This window comes from Ambystoma mexicanum, chromosome 1p, assembly GCF_040938575.1.
Source record: "Ambystoma mexicanum isolate Mex_15411 chromosome 1p, UKY_AmexF1_1, whole genome shotgun sequence".
In the NCBI taxonomy this organism is placed as follows: Eukaryota; Metazoa; Chordata; class Amphibia; order Caudata; family Ambystomatidae; genus Ambystoma; species Ambystoma mexicanum.
The window spans coordinates 1,204,903,049-1,204,922,868 of NC_090921.1; the positions used below are offsets into that span (position 1 = coordinate 1,204,903,049).

Here is a 19,820-nt window from a genome sequence, read left to right on the forward strand (position 1 = left end):
CAGGCGAATGACTCCTTCTCCTGATCCTTCTCCACATCGTCTTTAAACCCTTGTTCAGAAAACTTGAACCAGTCTCTGTAACTCCTTCCAAGAAGTATAGAACTTCACAGCCGTATTCGGCTTCCAAATAACACTCTGTTGATTGATATCATTGCCAAGGTTCTCTGTGTCTTTCTGGTGCGTCTCTCTACTGGTTTCTTTATCGTGGTGAGAGACTTAATTCCCGAAGCACCCAGGCTTTCCAGTGGTGTTTGTTGGGCCACTGTAATGAGGGAGATGGCTCCTGATTCTCTCTGCTTTGGCAGAGATATTTGCTGAACCACAGCAAAAAGGTAAATGGCTCCTGATGTAGTCTCCCTGGCAGTGGTATTGCATGTACCACTGTAACAAGGGAGATGACTCCTGACACTCTGCTTGGGCAGTGGTATTGGGTGGACCACTGCGAAGAGGTAGATCCCTCCTGATGCACTCTGACTTCTTGCTTTGGCTTCCTGGAACCCTCCCGGTCATCCCACCCTTCCCGTTGCCTTTTTTACTTCCCACCCTTTCCAATACTTCTCCCCTCACAAAAGGAGCGGCCATTCCATATAAATTTACAAGTAGACACATAACCACAGCAAATATATCCCTGAAAATCAGCTTCATGAGTGCTGCCCTGGCCACGCTATTACTGGGCACCTAGCGTCTGAAGGTGATGAGAGGGGAGTAATGTTTGGCACGTACCGTGATTTGGGATAGGAAGAGGAGAGATGATGCCATTAAATGTAGTCCAACATCGGGGGTGGAGATTGTGTGCCCCACAGCATCTGGGATAATGAGAAAGCACATTGTCTTATCGGAGTATAATTGGCCTCGCCAGTCTTACTTTGAACGTGCTTGTGTCAGAGGTGTGCAGATCACGTGACGGTTAAGATTTATTAATTTATCAATATACCTGTTAGCCAATCATGTAAAAGGATTTAATTGTGATGATGTAGTGGCCCACTTGCATAGTAGAATGGGCTTAAATGAGGTGTGGCCAATTGGTCAAGGGAATATAGGGGATATTAGCATGTCATATAGGTGGTAGCCAATGAGGCTGCTATATAACCTTGAGGTGTGACAAGCTCTGTCAGTTCTGTCTGAGACATTTGCATTTAATAAACCTTGTTTTCCCTTGCAAAGTGGTTTGAGTGGTTGTTTGGCCTTATTGGATTATTTTGATTGTACAGGTTTTGGGTCACGTCTCTCTACAAACTGTTAACACCATCGTGATCCCAGACTCTCTGTGGTTTGCAGCGGCTGTCTGCAGTGACCAGTCCCCTGTGCACAACTTGAAGCGGTTTGCAGGTGCTGTATTGCCAGAAGGCCTGCTTGCTCCTTGGAGCGGGGCGCTGCTCCCAGTTTCACAGGCAATCGATGGGAACCCTGTATCGGAGGCTTTTGGGAGAATGCATAGAAGTAAGTGCATAGATTTAAGTGCACAATTGCGGGAGAAAAAAATGAGGGGAGAGTGCATGTGGAGTGAGTTGATTGTGAGTGTGTAGATTTAAAAAAAAAATGTGGCAATATACATTTGTTTTTTTTTTATATAAGGGTGGCCAGAGGGCTCTCTCCATCTATAGTAAAGTTGACATCACAGTGGTATTGTATGAGAAAAAGAGAAGAAAGAGTTAACGGAAGCTCTTACATTATGGGGAAACGGCAGCTCTAGAAGTAGAGTAGACTCTATTATGTGGGGGACCTGGGATCCCTCCACTCGGCATAAAAGAGTATGAGGAGGGGAAATTACCTCGTACCGAGGAATGGGGACAGAGGAATGTTCTACACCATTGTTTAAATAACTGTGGTTTTGTTGTGTACGTCCATTATAAGGCGGGCATGGGATCCCTTCGCGTGGCGTAAGGGGGCATAAGGATGTAAATGCCATCATTTCAAAGAGGAGGCTGACGATGGGTCTAAACCATGTGTTTATAATTCTGTTTTTATTGAACTGTGGTTTAAAGTTTTTATGGAATTGTAATGTGGTGTGGCAGTTGTTGAGTTGGATCAAGACTGATAAGAAAGGGGAGGGGGAATGGGGAGTGTGAGCAGTTTTGGGAGGGTAGGGAAGAATGGCGCAGCTGGACCAGTGTTTAGAGGAACAAAAGTTATGACAATTGGGGACTATGAGTACCCCTCTCGAATATATGTGTACCATGCTTCTATGGTACTGGGAAAAGATAGTTAAGTATCATTGTGAATGGATCACTGATACAAGATGAGGAATGTATCAACCTTGGGCCGAAGAAGGATCCAATAATAAGGATGTGTTAGGCCATATGTACACATATTTAGCAGCAAATTATAAGTGGAAGGGGTTGAGGAGCAGGCAGGGCATTCTTGAGATTTGGAGGATGTCCCTAATGGCCCTAAGAGAAAAGAAACTGTAACCCCAGCACCCAGTGATACTTTTGCACCTTGTGTAACCTCAACATCCTGCAATGCTCCTACAACCCCCACAGCCCTGCCACCCCTACAATGATGTTACCCCATGCAAGCAGACACGGGTTATACTAATCCTGAGAATGTGCCCCCTGCAACCTTGGGACAGAGAGGCCCCGGAACCTATGAACACACCCCATTGGGAGTATTCTGCATTTGAATTGAAAATCAAACTTGGATGTATTCTGCATTTGAATTGAAAATCAAACTTGGGTGTATTCTGCATTTGAATTGAAAATCAAACTTGGGTGTATTCTGAATTTGAATTGAAAATCAAACTTGGGTGTATTCTGCATTTTAATTGAAAAACAAGCTTGGATGTATGCTGCATTTAACTTTGCCCACTGATTGTAAATCACTAGCCCAGTGACTGTTCAATACAGCTGTACTTGCATACTCCTCCCTCTGCCTCCTATCTCTTCCCACTCATGGTGCTTTCTGTTTCTCCCATCTATTCCAATTGCTTCTCTATCAACTATCCGTCCCTTCTCACTAAGGCTGGAAAGAAGAAGTTTAAAAAGGATATCCTGGCCTCCAATCAAGGTCTCCCTATTGCTGACACTTATTCCAGTGCCTCTTCCAGACAGACCCTCATCGACATCCTCTTTGTCATTCCTTCGCCAGATCTATGGACCCCACATATGATCTTTGTGCCCTGTCCTGTCTCCTCCTCTCCCATTAATGGTGGCACTCGCTGGTAAGTCCTCATGGTTTCCTTTGACTCCTCCAGAGTTATCCTCAATGTCTACCTACATGGCACTGCCATGGTCCAAGGTCCTCAGGCCAATCTCATCCTCTTCGATAGGAGGTTCCCTCACCTCATCAACTTCCTTTCATCTCCGGCTGTCCCCTCCTCTCATTCCTCAGCTACCTTGCCCACTCCTCCATCCTCCTCTGCCCCACTTCAGGCTACCTCTACCCCTCCGCAGGGCATACCTCTGATTTGTACCCCTCCCCGGAAGGTCTTTAAGGCTGGCTACCTTCTTCATCTTGCCACTCTCAACTCCCGCTCTGCTGTCAAACACTCCTCCGACATCTGCCAACTCTTGGAAGAACTTGACCTTGATGTCCTCGGTCTTACTGAGACATGGTTCACAGCTAGCTCTGTCACAAGTTTGATACTCTCCTCCTTGATGACTACAAGATCCTCTCCACACCGAGATCCACCTGGCCTGGAGGCGGTGTAGCCCTGATCTTTCCTGAGTGGATTCCTGCCACTATCATTCTTACACAGACCTACTCCTCTCCCTCTTTCGAATGCCTTGTATGCAGGCTCTCTCTCTCGCCTAGCTACTTTCTTACTGTTGCTACTCTATACCGGCCCCCTGGTCAAATCACCTCTTTCCTCTCCGATTGGGCTGACCTCTCCTCCTCCCTCCAGGCCACTACCACTCAACTCCTCTTCCTTGGTGACATTAACACCCACCTCGATTCTCCCTGTCCCTCATCATTGCTTTTCCGTGACCTTGTGACTCCCTCGCTCTCTCTATCCTCCCCTCTGGCCCAACACACACTGTAGGTCTTGATCTCTACTGGCCACTTCCTCTCTATCCCTCTGACTACTCATCTCTCCTGGAGTGACCACTGCCTCCACTCCTCTCTTACTCTTTTCCTCCCAAGCCCACACCAACACTGCCACCCACCTTCTCGGACATCCAACCTATGAAGCGTGTGTCAGTTGAGGCTTTCACTGCCACCTTCTCCCCACCTTCTCCTCCTCTGGCTGACTCACACCCTGACACTGCCCTATCCCTTCTCTACTCTTCTATTTCCGATACTCTTGATGCTCTTGCCCCTGTCATGAGGATCCACTTGAAAAAGCCAAGTGCAATACCTGGTTTGACTCTGACCTAGGTACACTTAAACGTAAATGTAGGGCGGCTGAGAGGAATTGGAGGGCTTTTTGTTCATCCTCTGACAAACTGGCCTGTCACCTCCTCCAAAGGCAATACCGACTCTCTGTCCTCACCAAGAAGAGAGTCCACATTCAAGCCCGTGTCTCAGCGGCATCGAACAACTCGGCTGAACTGTTTAAAATCTGCAAGGAGCTGGCCAATCCCGCTGCAGTCTGTACCCCTCTGGTTGCCTCCCAGGCTCTCTGCGATGCCCTTGCCTCTCACTTTATCTCAAACACCTAGGACATCCTGTCCACCCTTACTTTGCCTTCCCTTCCCCGCCGATCTCCATCTATGCCTGCTAACCCTCCTTCAGCCACCTCCCCAATCCCCTTCTCATCCTTTCTTCATTTTTCCCCCGATGAGGTTGCTAGACAAGTCTGATCTATGGAAACCTCATCACAACAGGTTCATCCCTGTTCCTCTAAAACAATCAAGGACCACATTGACACCCTTGCTCCAGCCCTTGCTGACTTTTGCAACCACTCTTTTCCCTCGGATCCTTCCCCTCCCCTCTGAAGCACTCCATTTTGCATCCTCTTCTCAAGAAACCCACAGCTGATCCTACATGTCCGGCTAACTATCGCCCAATTTCCATTACTCCCTTTCTGGGCAAACTCCTGGAAAAACTGGCCAATCTCGCAGTTTAACCTTCATCCTGCCACTGCTGACTGTCTCCATGACCACCAATCTGGCTTCAGAGCTGCCAGAAGCATGGAAACTGCTCTTCTGAACATCTGTGAGGATCTGCTCTCCAACCTTGATGCTAACATTCCCTCTGTCCTCATCCTGCTCAATCTCTCATCTGCCTTTGACAAGGTTAACCATACCATCCGGCTCAAATGTCTCCGTGATAACCTCGGTATCACTGATCAGGCTTTGGCCTGGCTGACCTCTTTCCTCTCTGTCCGACCCTCCCAGGTCCAATTTGGGTCCTTCCTATCATCCATCTCCCCCTCTAGGTGTGGTGTTCCTCCGGGATCTAACCTCTCACCCTGGCTTTTCAACCTATACTTGGCAACTCGCGCCCACTGCATTACCATTTTCTGTTCAAATTTCCAGTGCTATGCTGACGATACTCAACTTATCTTCAGGCTACCCTCAGCCACCTCCTCTCCTTCTCTCATCTCTGATTGCCTTACTGCCATTCAAGATTGTTGTTCCGCCAACAAACTCTGTCTGAACGCCAGCAAGACTGAAATCCTCCTCATCGGGACACCTTCTCCATCCTTTCCCCTCACTCTCTGGCCGGCCTCCCTTGGCCCTCATCCTACCCCCAACTGCGAGGGTAAGAACCTTGGGGTCATATTTGATTCTACACTTTCCTTCTCTGCCAACATCTCTGAGGTCTCTAAAAAGTCAAACTTCCTACTGCACCACCTCAGAGGTACTCTACCTTTCCTCTCTTTCCCCCAAAAGCTCACTGTCCCCCAAGCCCTGGTTCTCTCAAGGTTGGATTATTGTATCAGCCTCTTTCTAATTCTACCTGCCTCGTCTCCCTGCCCTCTGCAACTAATCCAGAACAGGACTGCAAGACTTGTCCTTGGCCTCAAGCCCTGGGATCATATCTCTTCTACTCTGAAATCTCTCCATTGGCTCCCAGTGGATGCAAGGATTACATTTAAAACCCTCTGCATTGTCCACAAGGCTTTCTGGGGCCTGGGTGCAAAATATCTTCAGCTATCCCTCTGTAAATACCTCCCCTCTCAAGCTCTTCGCTCCTCCTCCTCTAACTCCCTCAGGGTCAGTCGTTTTTCAAAGAAACGAGCTGGGGGGTAGATCTGTCTTCGGCTGGGGCCTCCCTCTGGAACAGCCTCCCTGCCACTCTAAAACTTGAGGAAAACCATCTCAGGTTCCGGAAGCACCTCGAGGCCATGTGGTGGAAGTTAACCCCTTCCTCTTCCCGGGGTCAAACATGTATCCAGATAAGGACAGTCCAAAGAGAGCCCTGACATGCTCAGCCCCGTCAATCACTGCCAACCCGGAACAGGAGCCCCTGGTAGGTGTGTAGATACTTCAAATAATTCATTTTATGATTGATACAGGTGCAACAAAATCATGCATAAATGAAGGGTGTTTCCCCTTATCAGGAAAGGTATGGACATGCAGGGGGCTCTCTCAGGCAATACAATTGGTTCCCTTTACTAAATAAGTACTCATCAAGGTTGGTACTAAAGAGTTGTCAGCTCTGCTATTATTTTCCGCAGACACAACAGTGAACTTGTTAGGTGGGCACCTGCCAAGCAAGCAAAAAATACTGATTTGATTCACAGAAGAAGGCGTAGTGTGTTCCACACCAGGAATTTGGTATGCTAGGGTTGTGGCAGTTACACTAGCATGGTATATCGATGCAGCTATCAAAGATTTGTTTTTGTATGGAGCAATAGTTTTGTTGGGTTCGGTGCCTGGCATCACGAACAAACCATGGAGTGTGCCATCTGAATTATTGTTCAGGCCAGCAGTTCCCCAAGACCATGCTCTGCGCACCATTATCACTTTAAATTTGTAAGCCGTGATGGTTGTGAACTACAACGTAGCATTAACAGGGACTGATGAGAATGGAGATGAGTGGCATACAATTTTGGTTATTGACCCAGCCCAGCCACAGAGAGGGGTGTCAGATGAACAGTGTTTTGAAGATGTGATGATGATTTTTGAGATGTGCATTCCATGTGAAATGATGGTTCAGCATAGACAGATACCCTAGCCGATAAAAATAGCCAAATCTATGCCTGCATATGTACAGGAAGAAATGGTGAAGGTAACCAGCACTTTATGGACTGACAATCTCCATGATGTATGGCTCTTACACAGCATAGGAGCAGTGCGTATCAAGTTGAATCAGGGTGCAGTGTTACCTAGAGTATGACAGTATCCATTATCTAGAGACGCAGATGAGGGAATACAGGAGACAATTGTGGCATTGTGGAATCAGGGTATCATAATACCTTCAGAGCTCCCTGCAACACAGCAATATATCGTGTCAAAAAGTGAAAGGGTTGAGTTAGAGGCTGATACAGGACCTCTGCACACTGAATACATTTACAGAAGCTGAATTTCCAGTAGTATCGAATTCTGCCACAATCCTCTGCAACATACCCCCTGCAGCCACATATTTCACTGTGATTGACTTGAAAAATGCCTTTTCCATTCAGTTGCACCCTGATTCTCAATACCTCACTGTGTTTATGTTTTGCGGACAAAGAATCCAACACAAAAGACTTCCTCAAGGGTACTGCGAGTCCACCAGCTTTTTCAACAGAGTACTCTATTTGGACTTGGGTTACACACATGTGCAGAGCATCATTATTCAGTATGTAGATGACCTAGTTCACAGCACTACAGAGGACCAGTGTAGAAGAGATTCGGTGACACTGCTTGCAGAGAAGTATACAACATAGACATGGACAAGATGCAATACTGTCAGAAGGAAATGCTGTACAGGGGGCGGGCGCTGTTGTGCACGCACGCGATGGCTCCCTAGCTGTTGAGCTCCGATCCGGACAAGATCCTCATATGCAAAAAAATCAATTTTTGGAGCCACTCTGAGAAGAGACTTATCACAAAATCTTATCCTAAAAGGTTGGAGATCTCCCGGTGAAACAGTCGAGAAAATCCAATGACATATGGCTGAGTAATCCACATTGAAGAACTGGGCAGAGGTGACGTAGAGGCTGGCCACAAGGAAATCACTTTAGCCCACAGGGGGAGCCGTGCCCCTGTGCCACGTGGGAGGAGGAGCTAGGAAAGTCTGCTGATACATGACCAAGCATGGTGTAGGCTCCATTCCCGTGTGGTGCGGCCACACGGACACTAATACAATCCCCCTGCATGGAGACGGTGCCGGCCGGAATGCTCAACATCTCAAGGTGATTGATGCTGTGACAAACTGCAGACTTCACCTGCCCTCAGCAGAACAAAACCTATGATACAATTGGTTTGATGAAGAAATGATCGGAGGTGAATTAGAGACTATTCATGTACAGTGGTGTGAAACACCTCGAAGTATCATTGCACAATACGCTCTCAGTATGTTATGCAGAGTGAATGGATGAGGGGTATTGCATGCGCACAGGTGCTTGATCCGACGACACAGACAATGTTTCTAGACATGGGAGAGCTCAATAACAGTGGTTATGGGGAAACAGTTTTACTAAAAATGTGAGAGTTAAAAAAATGCGATTAAGACTAAGGGGAATTTTAGAGCTACAGGGAAGCAGCGTGTATGGTTGTGGCCGAAGGCTATGGCTACTGAATTACTTTAAGGAACAGAATGGTGCAATATGGAAAGTGGTCATGGCCGAATTCCATGGCTAGTGGGCCTCAACAAACCTAGTGGGCAACATGTCAAGGGGTGAATGTGAAAGGATGTGGCCACTGTCCATGGCTATAGCGCCCCAAATGAAATGAAGTGGCATGGCCACAGCCAAAGGTGGGGCACTGATCTTGGGTTGCCTCCAACTGGGCGCAAAAGAAATGTATAGTGGAGACATGGTGGGTTCATAAGAAACTTATCGGGGGAACATGCACAGTGGAAATGGATGAAGGCCATGCCTAGTGGCCTGTAAAAAAACGATGGTATAACAAAACCCTTGAAATTCACTGAAAAAACCCTTAGGTAAGGTGAAGCTTTGAAGTCCTGATTTAACGCAATATAATTCCTTGAAATTCAGCAGATGTGGGAAGTCATGTCCAGATTAACTCGCAATTTGCCATTTCAAAGTCCATGAGCACATACATATTATAAGAGAAAGGATTCATAATGACATACAAAATGGCATTAGGGGGGACAAAGCCTTAATGGGGATACCAAAGGGAACGCTCTGAGTTAAGCTGGTCATGCTTTCCCACATCCACTGAATTTCAAGGGTTTTGCTGCATTAAATCTGCTCAACTTAACTAGACATTAACTAAAGATTATTCAGTGAATGAAAGTGCGTCAGTCGACATACTATAGTTAAGTTGAGCAGTGAGCAGCATAGGAAATTGAGAAACATCTGTTAAAAACTAAAACAGTAATTAACAAAACAAAAGAAAATCAGTTTCGGCATAGTCCCCATTCAGTTTCACACAGAGAAAAAATTGTCATTTTTGCAAGCCCACACAGCGAAAACCGCTTGACAGAACGGGGCCAGGTGCAAAACAATGTTTGCGCAAAGAGTTGACTGGTGATCCTTTTCTGGTCTGGGGTTAATCTGTAAGATTGTTTTTTTTTTATATTTCCCATGGTGCTTTGCAGGTAAGAGTCTTTCAGAAATGAAAAAGCCTCCATCTTCCTTTATTTTCCGATGCACGAATAACCTTGGTTATTACCTCACCTACCTTTAAACAAAAACCAGAAAAAGCCATTTGGAGCAGGAAAAACGACTAAATTGCATCAGACTAGAGGAGATGTGAGGGGAGAGGACATCATGTGAAATTTGAGAGTTAGAGGGGGGCCATGGACCACGTTAAGAGCACAAATGATTTCCCTAACCACGGTTACATGGATGGATAACGGTAGCTACGCAAGAAATGGCAAGTGTTGTGGGGAATGGGAGAGGGCTGTGGAGGTGATGAGGCCATCAGGGGAGTGGAGAGAGCAGGCACAGATGAGGGAGGCATGTGGTGAGTGCCTGGGAGGGCAGAAACAATTTTGTCATAAGTCTTCCCGATAACCACAGGTATCTAACAACTACAAATGTCTGCGGCTATCTGTAGTACATCATTATTACAGCCGTGCTTGTAGGGAAAATGTTTAAAAGAAAAATAGGTAAACAGCTACAGTGAGGTAGGGGGTGAAAATGGTTAGTGGTCTGGTAATGATGGAAAATATACAGTGGGCATGGCCAAAGGCCTTGGCTGAAGGCCATGGCTAGTGGCTTGGTAATGTAAAATATACAGTGAGCACTGTCAAAGCCTGTAGCCATGGGCATGGCCGAAGACAATGGCTAGTAGTCTGGTAATGTTGTAAAATATACTGTGGACATTGCGTTAGGTCGTGGCCAATGCCCATGGCTACTATCATAGTAGTGGTGTAAAATATACAGTGGACAAGGCAGAATGCTGTGGCCAATGGCCATGGCCAAAGCCCCTGGCTAGTGGCCTGGTAATGTGGCAATAACCAGGGAGGCGGCGGGCCATTACCACCTAAGGTAATGCCCCTGGGGCCTGAAGTTACAGGCCTGAGAGTAGCAAGGGCCTTAACGGTGGCTCCGGGGGCACTACCTTTAGGCGGTAATGACCCGCCGGCGAGGCAGTTATTGCTATTAGTATTCCAGGGTCTGCAAGCTCGGGATACTAGTTTTCCAGAGTTTACAGCCCCGGAACACTAATGGCTGATGAAACCTTTTCAAGCAGCATTTCTTTTGCAGTTTGAAAAAGTTTCCTTGCAGTACGCGTTAGTTCAAGGAACACTAGAACACACGTACTGCTTCATTAGCACGGAGCAACAGGTCGCCATTTTGGGCCAAGCTGCTCAGTATTAATGAATGAGAGGAAACTGCCCACCTTGGAAAAGGGAGAAGGGACTATGTGTTGTCCCTTCTCCCTTTCCATGGCAGTCAGAAACAAAAACAAAAGAAAAGAGTGTTCCCGGCGCGGGATGCACGCAAGTGCATCCATGGGATGACACTGTGGTAAAGCTCGGAAATTAGCCAATCCACATGCAGTGTATCCCGTGGATTTGCCGGGTACTAATGTTGTTAAATATACAGTGGGCACAACTGAAGGCCATGACTAGTTACTTGGTAGTGGTGTAAAACTATGGTATAACAAAACCCTTGAAATTCACTGAAAGCCAAAGAGCACATACATATTCTAAGAGAAGGGATTCACGATAACATACAAAATGGCATCATGTGGGACATAGCATTATAAGGGACATTAATGGGAGAGCGGCATGACTTCCCGAATGTACTGAACTTGAGGGGCTTCGTTGTGATAAATTGTATCTACATTAATACACTTTGACTTACGTTTTTCAGTGAATATATGTATTTAGAGAGTGGTAGATATCTTTGAATTTGTTATCCTGAATATTTAGTTTGCCACAAGACAAAGACAAGTTGTCACCTCCGACCACCATACCGATTTAAAACATGCCACCTACCTTCTCTTCCAGGTAGGAGAGGAACTGTCTATATACCTCAGGCTCACGAATCATGTATTTCTCATAGAGTGTTGCATGCTCATGTGTTGTAAATAACTGACAAGCCATCTGCAATTGATAACAATACACCAAAAGATGTGTGTGAGAAAGAAATGCACGACAGATATATGAACATGACAATATATACTTTTGACATGTGCCAAGTGGTAGCACAGAAACAATGAAATTGACAGATATGGATGTAAAAGTATTGGACACTTTACAGCAAAGTAACAACGGTTTCCCTGATCCTGATCTAACATTACAGTTTGGTAAAACACTAAAAACATGTTTCTTTGAAAAATACCTGCCGGACAAATAAAACTCCCTCCCTCCACCACAGTTCTGTGCTACTATATAAAATTCCAAGCCCAGTGCTGGATCCCTCCTGTAGTAAAGAGATATGCTTCTCTCAAGCTGTGTGTGCTATAAGCAAAGAAACTAAAATAAATGGGGGCAAATGCGCCAATTTACAACTGGTATCCTCTCTTGTATTTGCCCTTTCACTCTACATCAGTGGAAATGTAACCGTTCACAATAGCCTTTTTACAATTGACACTAGACCGCAAACCATTGGGAGAAGCCTCTAAGTGTATACATTAATTGTTCGAAATGTACACTCATATCGTGTCTTATAGAAAATGGGAACAAGACAGGCACACTCTAAAGTGGTAACAAATCTTTGAACTCTCATGTCATTCACACAGTATTAACTCACTTGTCATCTCACGAATCAACTATGACAACAGAATCTAACTTGGCCTCCCTGCTCCACCAGAAAAATACAATGGCTCCAGAACACAGCAGCACGACTCCTTCTAAGACTCAGCAAGAGGGAACACATCACACCAACACTTAGATCTCCACACAAGTTACCTGTCAATACCAGTATCTGACACCTAACATCAGATCTCCACACCACTTAGAATAATTTACACAATACCAACTCGGCCAATGCATCTTTCCGCCATAGGCACGGAAGGCTTCACATATGGGCTCAACTGCCTGCAGTCCTGCCCACCAACCCTAATCATCGAGAAGCAAACCCATGCACAGTCACTGTTTTCTCTGAACTGCAATTATAAACAGCACAGAAATATCACCTCTATGCTTTCAGATATGCCAGAGCACCTGGAGACTATGCAGGGGGCAGCGGTGCATGATACAAATCCCATAACGCAACGTGCATTAATGCATCCATTCAAGACATTTTCTAGATGATAATCAAAGGCCTCACATATCTGTTACTTTTAACCTCCCCCCCATATGTGCAGAAATGCTCGTTTAGTATTGGACACTGTTAGCCACACCAGTAGTGTAAGTTATTGTATCCAGCGTTCTTCTAGTGTACTCTTGTAGTTTATGGCAGGTCATCCCAGTGGCTCTTCACAGTAGATTGTGCCCACCGCTCCAGACCTCAAACATATGGAAGCTTACCCTAATTTGTTAAACTAACCCTTCAAGGTACATGCATATATATGCCCTCTTTATAGATGTTTATTAAAGGCCCTCATTGTCACATAACATGTCCTGCTGCATTGCCCGCAACAACTAATGGGGAGTGTATGCTATTGTACATCCCAGGATGGTTGTATTTGATTGCAGGAGGCTTCTCCAGTATCCTTGCTGTTTAGAACAAGCCCACACTGTACTTGTTATCAACAAGTTTAATATTGGTCGATTTGCGATGCAAGCTGGCCATACATTAAGGCTCAGTGAGCAGCTTATGCTACATTTAGTTTGTTTTATTTTCACTATCACCAATAGGCCTATAGAGAAACTAATTGCACATCTCCACTTCCTTGTGTGGATGGCACTAGCAAAAGGGTACTGCATGTGATTCTGCCTAACACTGATGTACAGTGGTGAGGATAAAGTATACCTGTTACATTTAGAGTGCTACTCTTACCTTTGTTCAAATAACCCTCACAAGGCTAAGCAACACTAGAGAAGCAATTGTTTTATCATGACTGATGTGGAAAGCTACAGACAGGAGACCCTAGTCACTTTAACAGTGGATCAATTGAGAGATATGTGTAAAGCTAGGAATCTCACTGTAAAAGGCAAAAAGGCTGAATTGATAGAAAAGTTGTTAGAATTCCAAAGTCTGAGTAGTGGGTCTGAAACCCCCACTCCTGCAGCAAATGTGGAAAATGTTGATGAGGATGATAATATTTCTGAGGGTACCTCTACCTGCTCATGGGCCTCAACCTTTGACCACAGGGACCCCATCAGGTCCAGCACTAAGTCCAGAATTTGTCTCTTTGGAAAAGATGAGACTTGAGTTAGAATTTAAAAGAATCCAAGCTCATACTGAAAACAAACATCCCAAACTTAGACTCAGAGAAATGGAGTTGAATCATGCCCTTGAAGTGAAAGTTGTATCTTTAAACTGGTTCGCTCCCAGAGTCCTCTAGGTCTTCCAGTCCTAAGGGGCCTCGCATGCCCAAAGATGCAGTAAGTATGTATGAGGTTAAGCATGATATTTTGGATTGGTTGGCTGATTTTGAATATAACCATGGGATTCAAGACATTGCAGGGAATCAGCGGATTCCTTGTCTTTTTTCTACGCTACCCTCTGTTACAACTGATGTGGTAATGAAGTTGGGGGGATATAGACAGAAAGCAGTATGAAACTGTGAAGCTAGCTTTGATAGCTAGGTTTGGGAAGACCCCTTCTCAGTATCTTAAGAGTTTTAGAACCCTCAAAAAGCATAATGGTACCCCTTGGTCTACCTGGGTAACTGAATGTTTGAAAAACTTAGATGGCTGGGTTAAGGGTTAAAGGGCCTCATTACACGGACGGCGGTAAGGATTTACCGGTACCGGTATTTTACCGGTACCGGTAAAACCTTACCGCCTTACTATGAGGTCCCTTTGCGGGTTGGAGAATGTAACGCCTGCTTTTTGCAGGTGTTAAAAACCAACCCACAAAGGGACCAGGGAGCTAATTACGGTACCGCAATTTGCGGTGCCCTAATTAGCACCTTCCCCATTCCCATTATGCCCTATGGGGCAAAAATGGGAATGGGGAAGGGCAATGGGGGAAGGCGGAATTACCGCCCCACCAACCTTGGAATAGGGCGGTAATTCCCCTTTTCACCAAGGCGGTGCCGGTATTTTACCGACATGGACCAAGGTGCTAATAGCAACTTGGTCCACCGCCGTCCGTGTAATGAGGCCCAAAGAGTTAAAACTGATGAAGGTATGAGTAATCTGTTTATGTTGGAATCTGTTTATGATGCCTGCTCTCCTGAGCTGAGACAGCACTTGGCTGACTAAGGAAATTGATCCAAAGAAGTTAGCAAGGGTTGCCGACTTATGGGCTGCCAACAGGGCTACTCACAAGGATTCCAGGGTAACTTCGAAGAAGGATGAGGGGAAGCAGCACAAGAAAGATACCAAGGAGAATTCCAATACCTCCACTCCAAAAGAGAGTCCCAAACATAACAAGGGTAAGCCACAAGGGAAACAGAATCAGGCTAGTGTACCTCCTGTTGCCAAACCAGATGGAGGTCAGAACAAAGCCCCATTCGTAAAGGCATTTGGGAAATGTTATGCTTGTGGGTCAACTGACTATGTGAAAGGGGATCCTTGATGCAAGGGTAAACCTTCAGGGATACACATTGTCTCCTTAGCCTTCTCACCATAGGATGAAGTAACAATGGCAAGTGGAAACTTTCACTTACTGGCTGAGGAACCCATATACGTCTCAGCCAGTGTTTCTTTAGTATCCCTGGGTCTGTGGGAACAACAGAACTTAGATGTCTACAATTCCATTCCAAACAATACTAAAGAGTATTACAAAGACAGTGTTCTTGTGAATGGTCAGGAGACCCCTGCCATCAGAGACACTAGGGCTAGTATAACTGTAGTTGATGAATCATTTTACAAGGTAAAGGATGTTGCTAAGGCACCCAAATTCCTAACTAAGCTTGCTGGAGGCCCTGTCCAAATTCTTCCACATTTACCAGCTCTGATATGACTGTTGAGAGTGTTCAGAGTGAAGTACCTGGGAGAGTCCTGTTGGGGAATGACGTAAATACTGTTGGAGTTGTATCAAGCACCCCCAAGCCACCCAGCAAAAGGAAATAGGAGCAGACTAGGAAGGCCAGAGAGAGTACCTTAAGGGGTTCTCAAGAAGAGATTATAGAGAAAACTATAACTCCTAGTCCACAGGACTTACTGACTGCAATTTCAAAAAAGGAGGAGGAAAAGGGGAAACCTAAATCTCCAGGAAGAAACCAGCCAGTACTCCTGTGCTACCAACAAGGACATCCCCGAGAGGACTGTCAAAAGTCACACCTGTGACTCCTCCACCAGCTGAGGCTGAGTGTGTGGGAAAACCTTGTGTGGTTGAATCAGCTGCTGAGGAATCAGAGCTGGAAGAGGACCTTGCTTCTGTTGGAGATCTGGATCCTGCAGAGCTTCAGTCTTTACTGGCAGAAGGTGGACCCTGTAGGGCAGACTTCAGGTGAGGTCAAAGAGAGTGTCCTACACTTGAAGGTCTTCGTCAACAGGCAGCTTCCCAGCTCGATGGGCAAGAGCCAGGGAAGCATAAGTTGTACTGAGAAGATGGCCTCTTCTACAGTGAACCGACTGAGTCTATGCCAGTGGACTACAGAAGACTTGTAGTGCCTCTTGAAAGCAGACTCCAGTTCCTACAGTTAGCCCATGAAATACCTTTGGTTGGCCACTTGAGTTTTAAGAAGACCAAGGAAAGGCTCTCTTTGTATTTCTACTGGCCTAAGTTGGGGTCTGATGTAGATAAGTTCTGTAGGACCTGTCACATTTGCCAAACCTCTGCAAGAGTGGAGCCAAGAATGTGGCACCCTGTGTGCCTCTCCCAGTGGTGGAAGTCCCGTTTGAGAGGGTAGGAATCAACATTGTTTGTCCCTTAGACCCTCCAACATCTACAGGAAACAGGTTTATTCTGGTTGTAGTAGACCATGCTACTCGGTATGCTGAAGCCATGCCAATGAGAACTGCTACAGCTCAGGCTGGGCCTAAGGCCCTACTGGGTATTTCTTACCAGGGTAGGTTTTCCTAAGGAAGTTATCTCTGACAGGGAATCCAATTTTATGTCCCACTACATGCAGGCCATGTGGAACAACTGTGGCGTAACTTACAAGTTCTCAACTGCCCACCATCCTCATACAAATGGATTGGTAGAGAGGTTCAACCGTACAATGACGAGCATGATAGGTGCTTTAGAGCAACCCCTTAGGAGAAAGTGGGACCTTCTACTGCCATGCCTTCTATTTGCTTATAGAGAAGTCCCTCAGGGGGGAGTTGGATTTAGTCCCTTTAAACTGCTCTATGGCCATCCAGTTAGAGGCCCCCTGGCCCTGATTAAGGAGGGGTTGGAGAGTGCTTCTTCCCCCAATCCAGTGAGAGTCACTGACTATGTGATAGGTCTCTGGAGGAGAACCACCAACCGTTGAGATGGTTGATGCAAATGAAAGGGGAAAACCCTAAACTACTGAGATGGTCAATCAGCCTGCAAGGGTTTGATTTTACCATTGAACACAGGTCTGGGTGTCACCACCAAAATGCTGATGGTCTCTCCAGGATGTTTGACCGACTGGATTAAGGAGATTCATCCAGGAGTGGATTAAATCCTCCTGTCCCTTAGTCTGGGGGGACGAGTGTTAGGGAGAATTCTCAACATGTGCTACTTTCCCTTACCTTTTGAGACCCCCAAACTTTGCTGGATTTCTAGGATTTGTTTTTTTCTACCTGGCAAGAGTTTAGCCTTTTTTCCCACTCTTCGATGTATTTTGATGTGCGTTTTACTTTTGTGTTCTTTGGCTATGGAGTTTTAACACAACTCCATAGGCATCATGTTTTTCTGTGTGTCACACAGCACATTCAGTGCAGTGGCAAAGGGGTATCTTTCAGACTCCCCAAGATTTAAATACCTTCTCTGGGACGGACTACTGTCTCCCAGAGCATGTAAAGTTAAATTGACTTTACTAGTCTCTTTAAATTTACTGACCCAGCACACCCTATCTTCCCATAGAGTGCTGGAGGGGTTGCTTAGCTTCCCCTGAGTCGAAACACTCATGTAACAGCAAACTGTTACCCTTTCCTACTTTAAATGGCTGGTGGCAGTGGTTTAGATCAAACTACCATGATTTTCCCGACCGCTAACAACGGTAGCTAAAAATCTGGTCAGCCATGTTTTTCAATATGGCACCCAAGACCTATCTGTAAAAACAGACTCCGGTCATCTTTTTTCACCATTTCTTTTAGGAAAGGTCCTTCTTGTGTTTAACTCTGCAAGCCAAACCAGGTTTGGTCCCTTTGTTCATTGGCCTTTGGCGGGCTTCAGTGCTGAAGCTCTCCTCTGGCGTCAGTGTGTCTGGGGTGGACAGGATGTGAAGGAGGTGCCCGAAACTCCCTGTGCTTAGTTTCCTAGGAGACCTGAATGCACTCTGCCGTGATTGTCCGGCTGGCTGTCTGGCAAGGACAGCCACCCTTCTGTGTGAATGACAGCCAGGCTGAAATGAATGGGGAAAACTATTTAAAAGCAGGTCTCTGGGACTCGGAAAGCAGAGTAGACCACTGGAACAAAAGAACCGAAGACAAGCTGAAGGAAGAGGACTGCTGCAACTCCTGGACGACCGGTGAAGCTCTGCTGCAGGTACGAATTGCATGAAACTCCATCGACAGAGAAGCCCTTCAAGGTTAACTCCTTCCCTTGAGTTTTCAGCAGAGTGCTGTGGAAAACCAGATAGCCAGTGGGAAGGATACCAGTTTGTGGTCTTTAAGGCACTCACACCTTAAACCGACATCTAGGCAAGCTTGTGGCCTCATCCCTGGGCAGTGAAGGAACCTCCCAACGTCCTCCTTGACCCCACAACTGAAGCTGAGGAACTGCGAGATCTGCTCGAACTGCCAGGAACAACTACCTCAGCTACAGCTCTTCTTCACTTTAAAAAGGTACTGTGCAAACGCGGTCCAGAAATCTTTTCGGTCACAGTGAAGGTTTGTGAAACTTTTCCGACTTCAAAGGCTTGTCCTTCCCTAATCATTCGTCTAACTTTTTCGCCTAGCCAAATCCTTCTGAAATCCGTGGCAAAGACTTAACCGTTTACTACCAGAACTGTGCTATCATATACAAAGACTCTGAACCATTGACTTTGGCCCAGGCCTATGAACTGAATTGCTGGTTGTAGTTTACTGAAACAATTTGCCCTGCCTATGAAAGTATTTGTGCTGTTGATTCTTATAACCTTGTCTTTTTACCCCTTTTTAAAGTATCTGAAGTGCCATTCTGCTCCCACTTCAGGGGAGCTGAACTTGTTCAGTAACTTATTGGTTGTGTATTTGTAGTATATTAGTGTGCGATATTGAGCTGTTCTTGCTAGTGTAATGTTTCCAAACTGACTGTGTAAAGAAATGTATATTCTTTTTCCAGGAAACCTTGAGTAAAGTGTTTGTTTGAATCACTGTATTTGTTGGTCATATGTGTAACTTGTTCTACTGCTCACTCAACTCTTGAGATATGTCTGGCTGCTCAGCCACCTCTACCACATAACTGTGTGGTACAGGCTTGTACCAAAGGTGAAATTGTACTGACACTTGTAGTCTTAATTGCATTTAGTGTCCCCCAAGGGTACTGCATGTGATTCTGCCCAACAACTACACAAGGAACTACAGTGGCTTTGTACACCTGAGGTAAACCTTATGTTGAATAGCCCCTTTGTATTTAACAAAGTTCTTGATTTCACTGAACGTTTTCTGTATTTTGGTTATTGTCATATCCCCCTGCTTTCTGCAATTTAAAGATTGAAAGAGGGGAATGCCCAAGTATGCATATGCATCAACAGTCTCTATCGTTTCATCATTTATTTTCCAAGTAATGTATTTGTCTTTCTTTTCTTAGCCTGGAAAACCATAATTTTAGTCTTTTTGAAATTGATCACACGACTCTTCTCAAGTGAATATTTATACGGGGGTCTTATCTGGAATAACGGTGTCTTCTGCACATGGTAACCAAGCCACATGCTGTTTACCAACACGTGGAAGAAAGTCATGTAGGTCTGCAACTTAGAGATTGCACAAAGTGGGTGCCAAAGCGCTACCCTGTTTCAACCCATGATTAGTCTGGATGATTTTGGTTATTAGGCCCAACTGGTTGATTCTCAATTTTAGCATTGTGTTGTATACATTTCCTTAATAAAGTGCAATATACAGGGATGAAAGCCCCAACTTTCAAGCTTACTCCACAACACGCTGCGATTAACGATATCGAAAGCAGCCTTGTAATCTATGAAGCATAAATTAAGTGCACGGTCCTTAGGTTCCAAAGTGGCTTGGATCAAGTA

General features: G+C 45.6%; 1 protein-coding gene across 1 annotated transcript in view; it reads right to left on the bottom strand.

The window, feature by feature from the left end:
• The window catches only part of LOC138571862 (putative methyltransferase DDB_G0268948), a 565,708-nt gene that overhangs the window by 517,658 nt on the left and 28,230 nt on the right, over nucleotides 1-19,820 (bottom strand). The window contains exon 2 of the mRNA XM_069649228.1: nucleotides 11,449-11,556. Coding sequence (XP_069505329.1) covers nucleotides 11,449-11,556 — 108 coding nt within the window. The remainder of the gene's footprint in view (nucleotides 1-11,448; nucleotides 11,557-19,820) is intronic.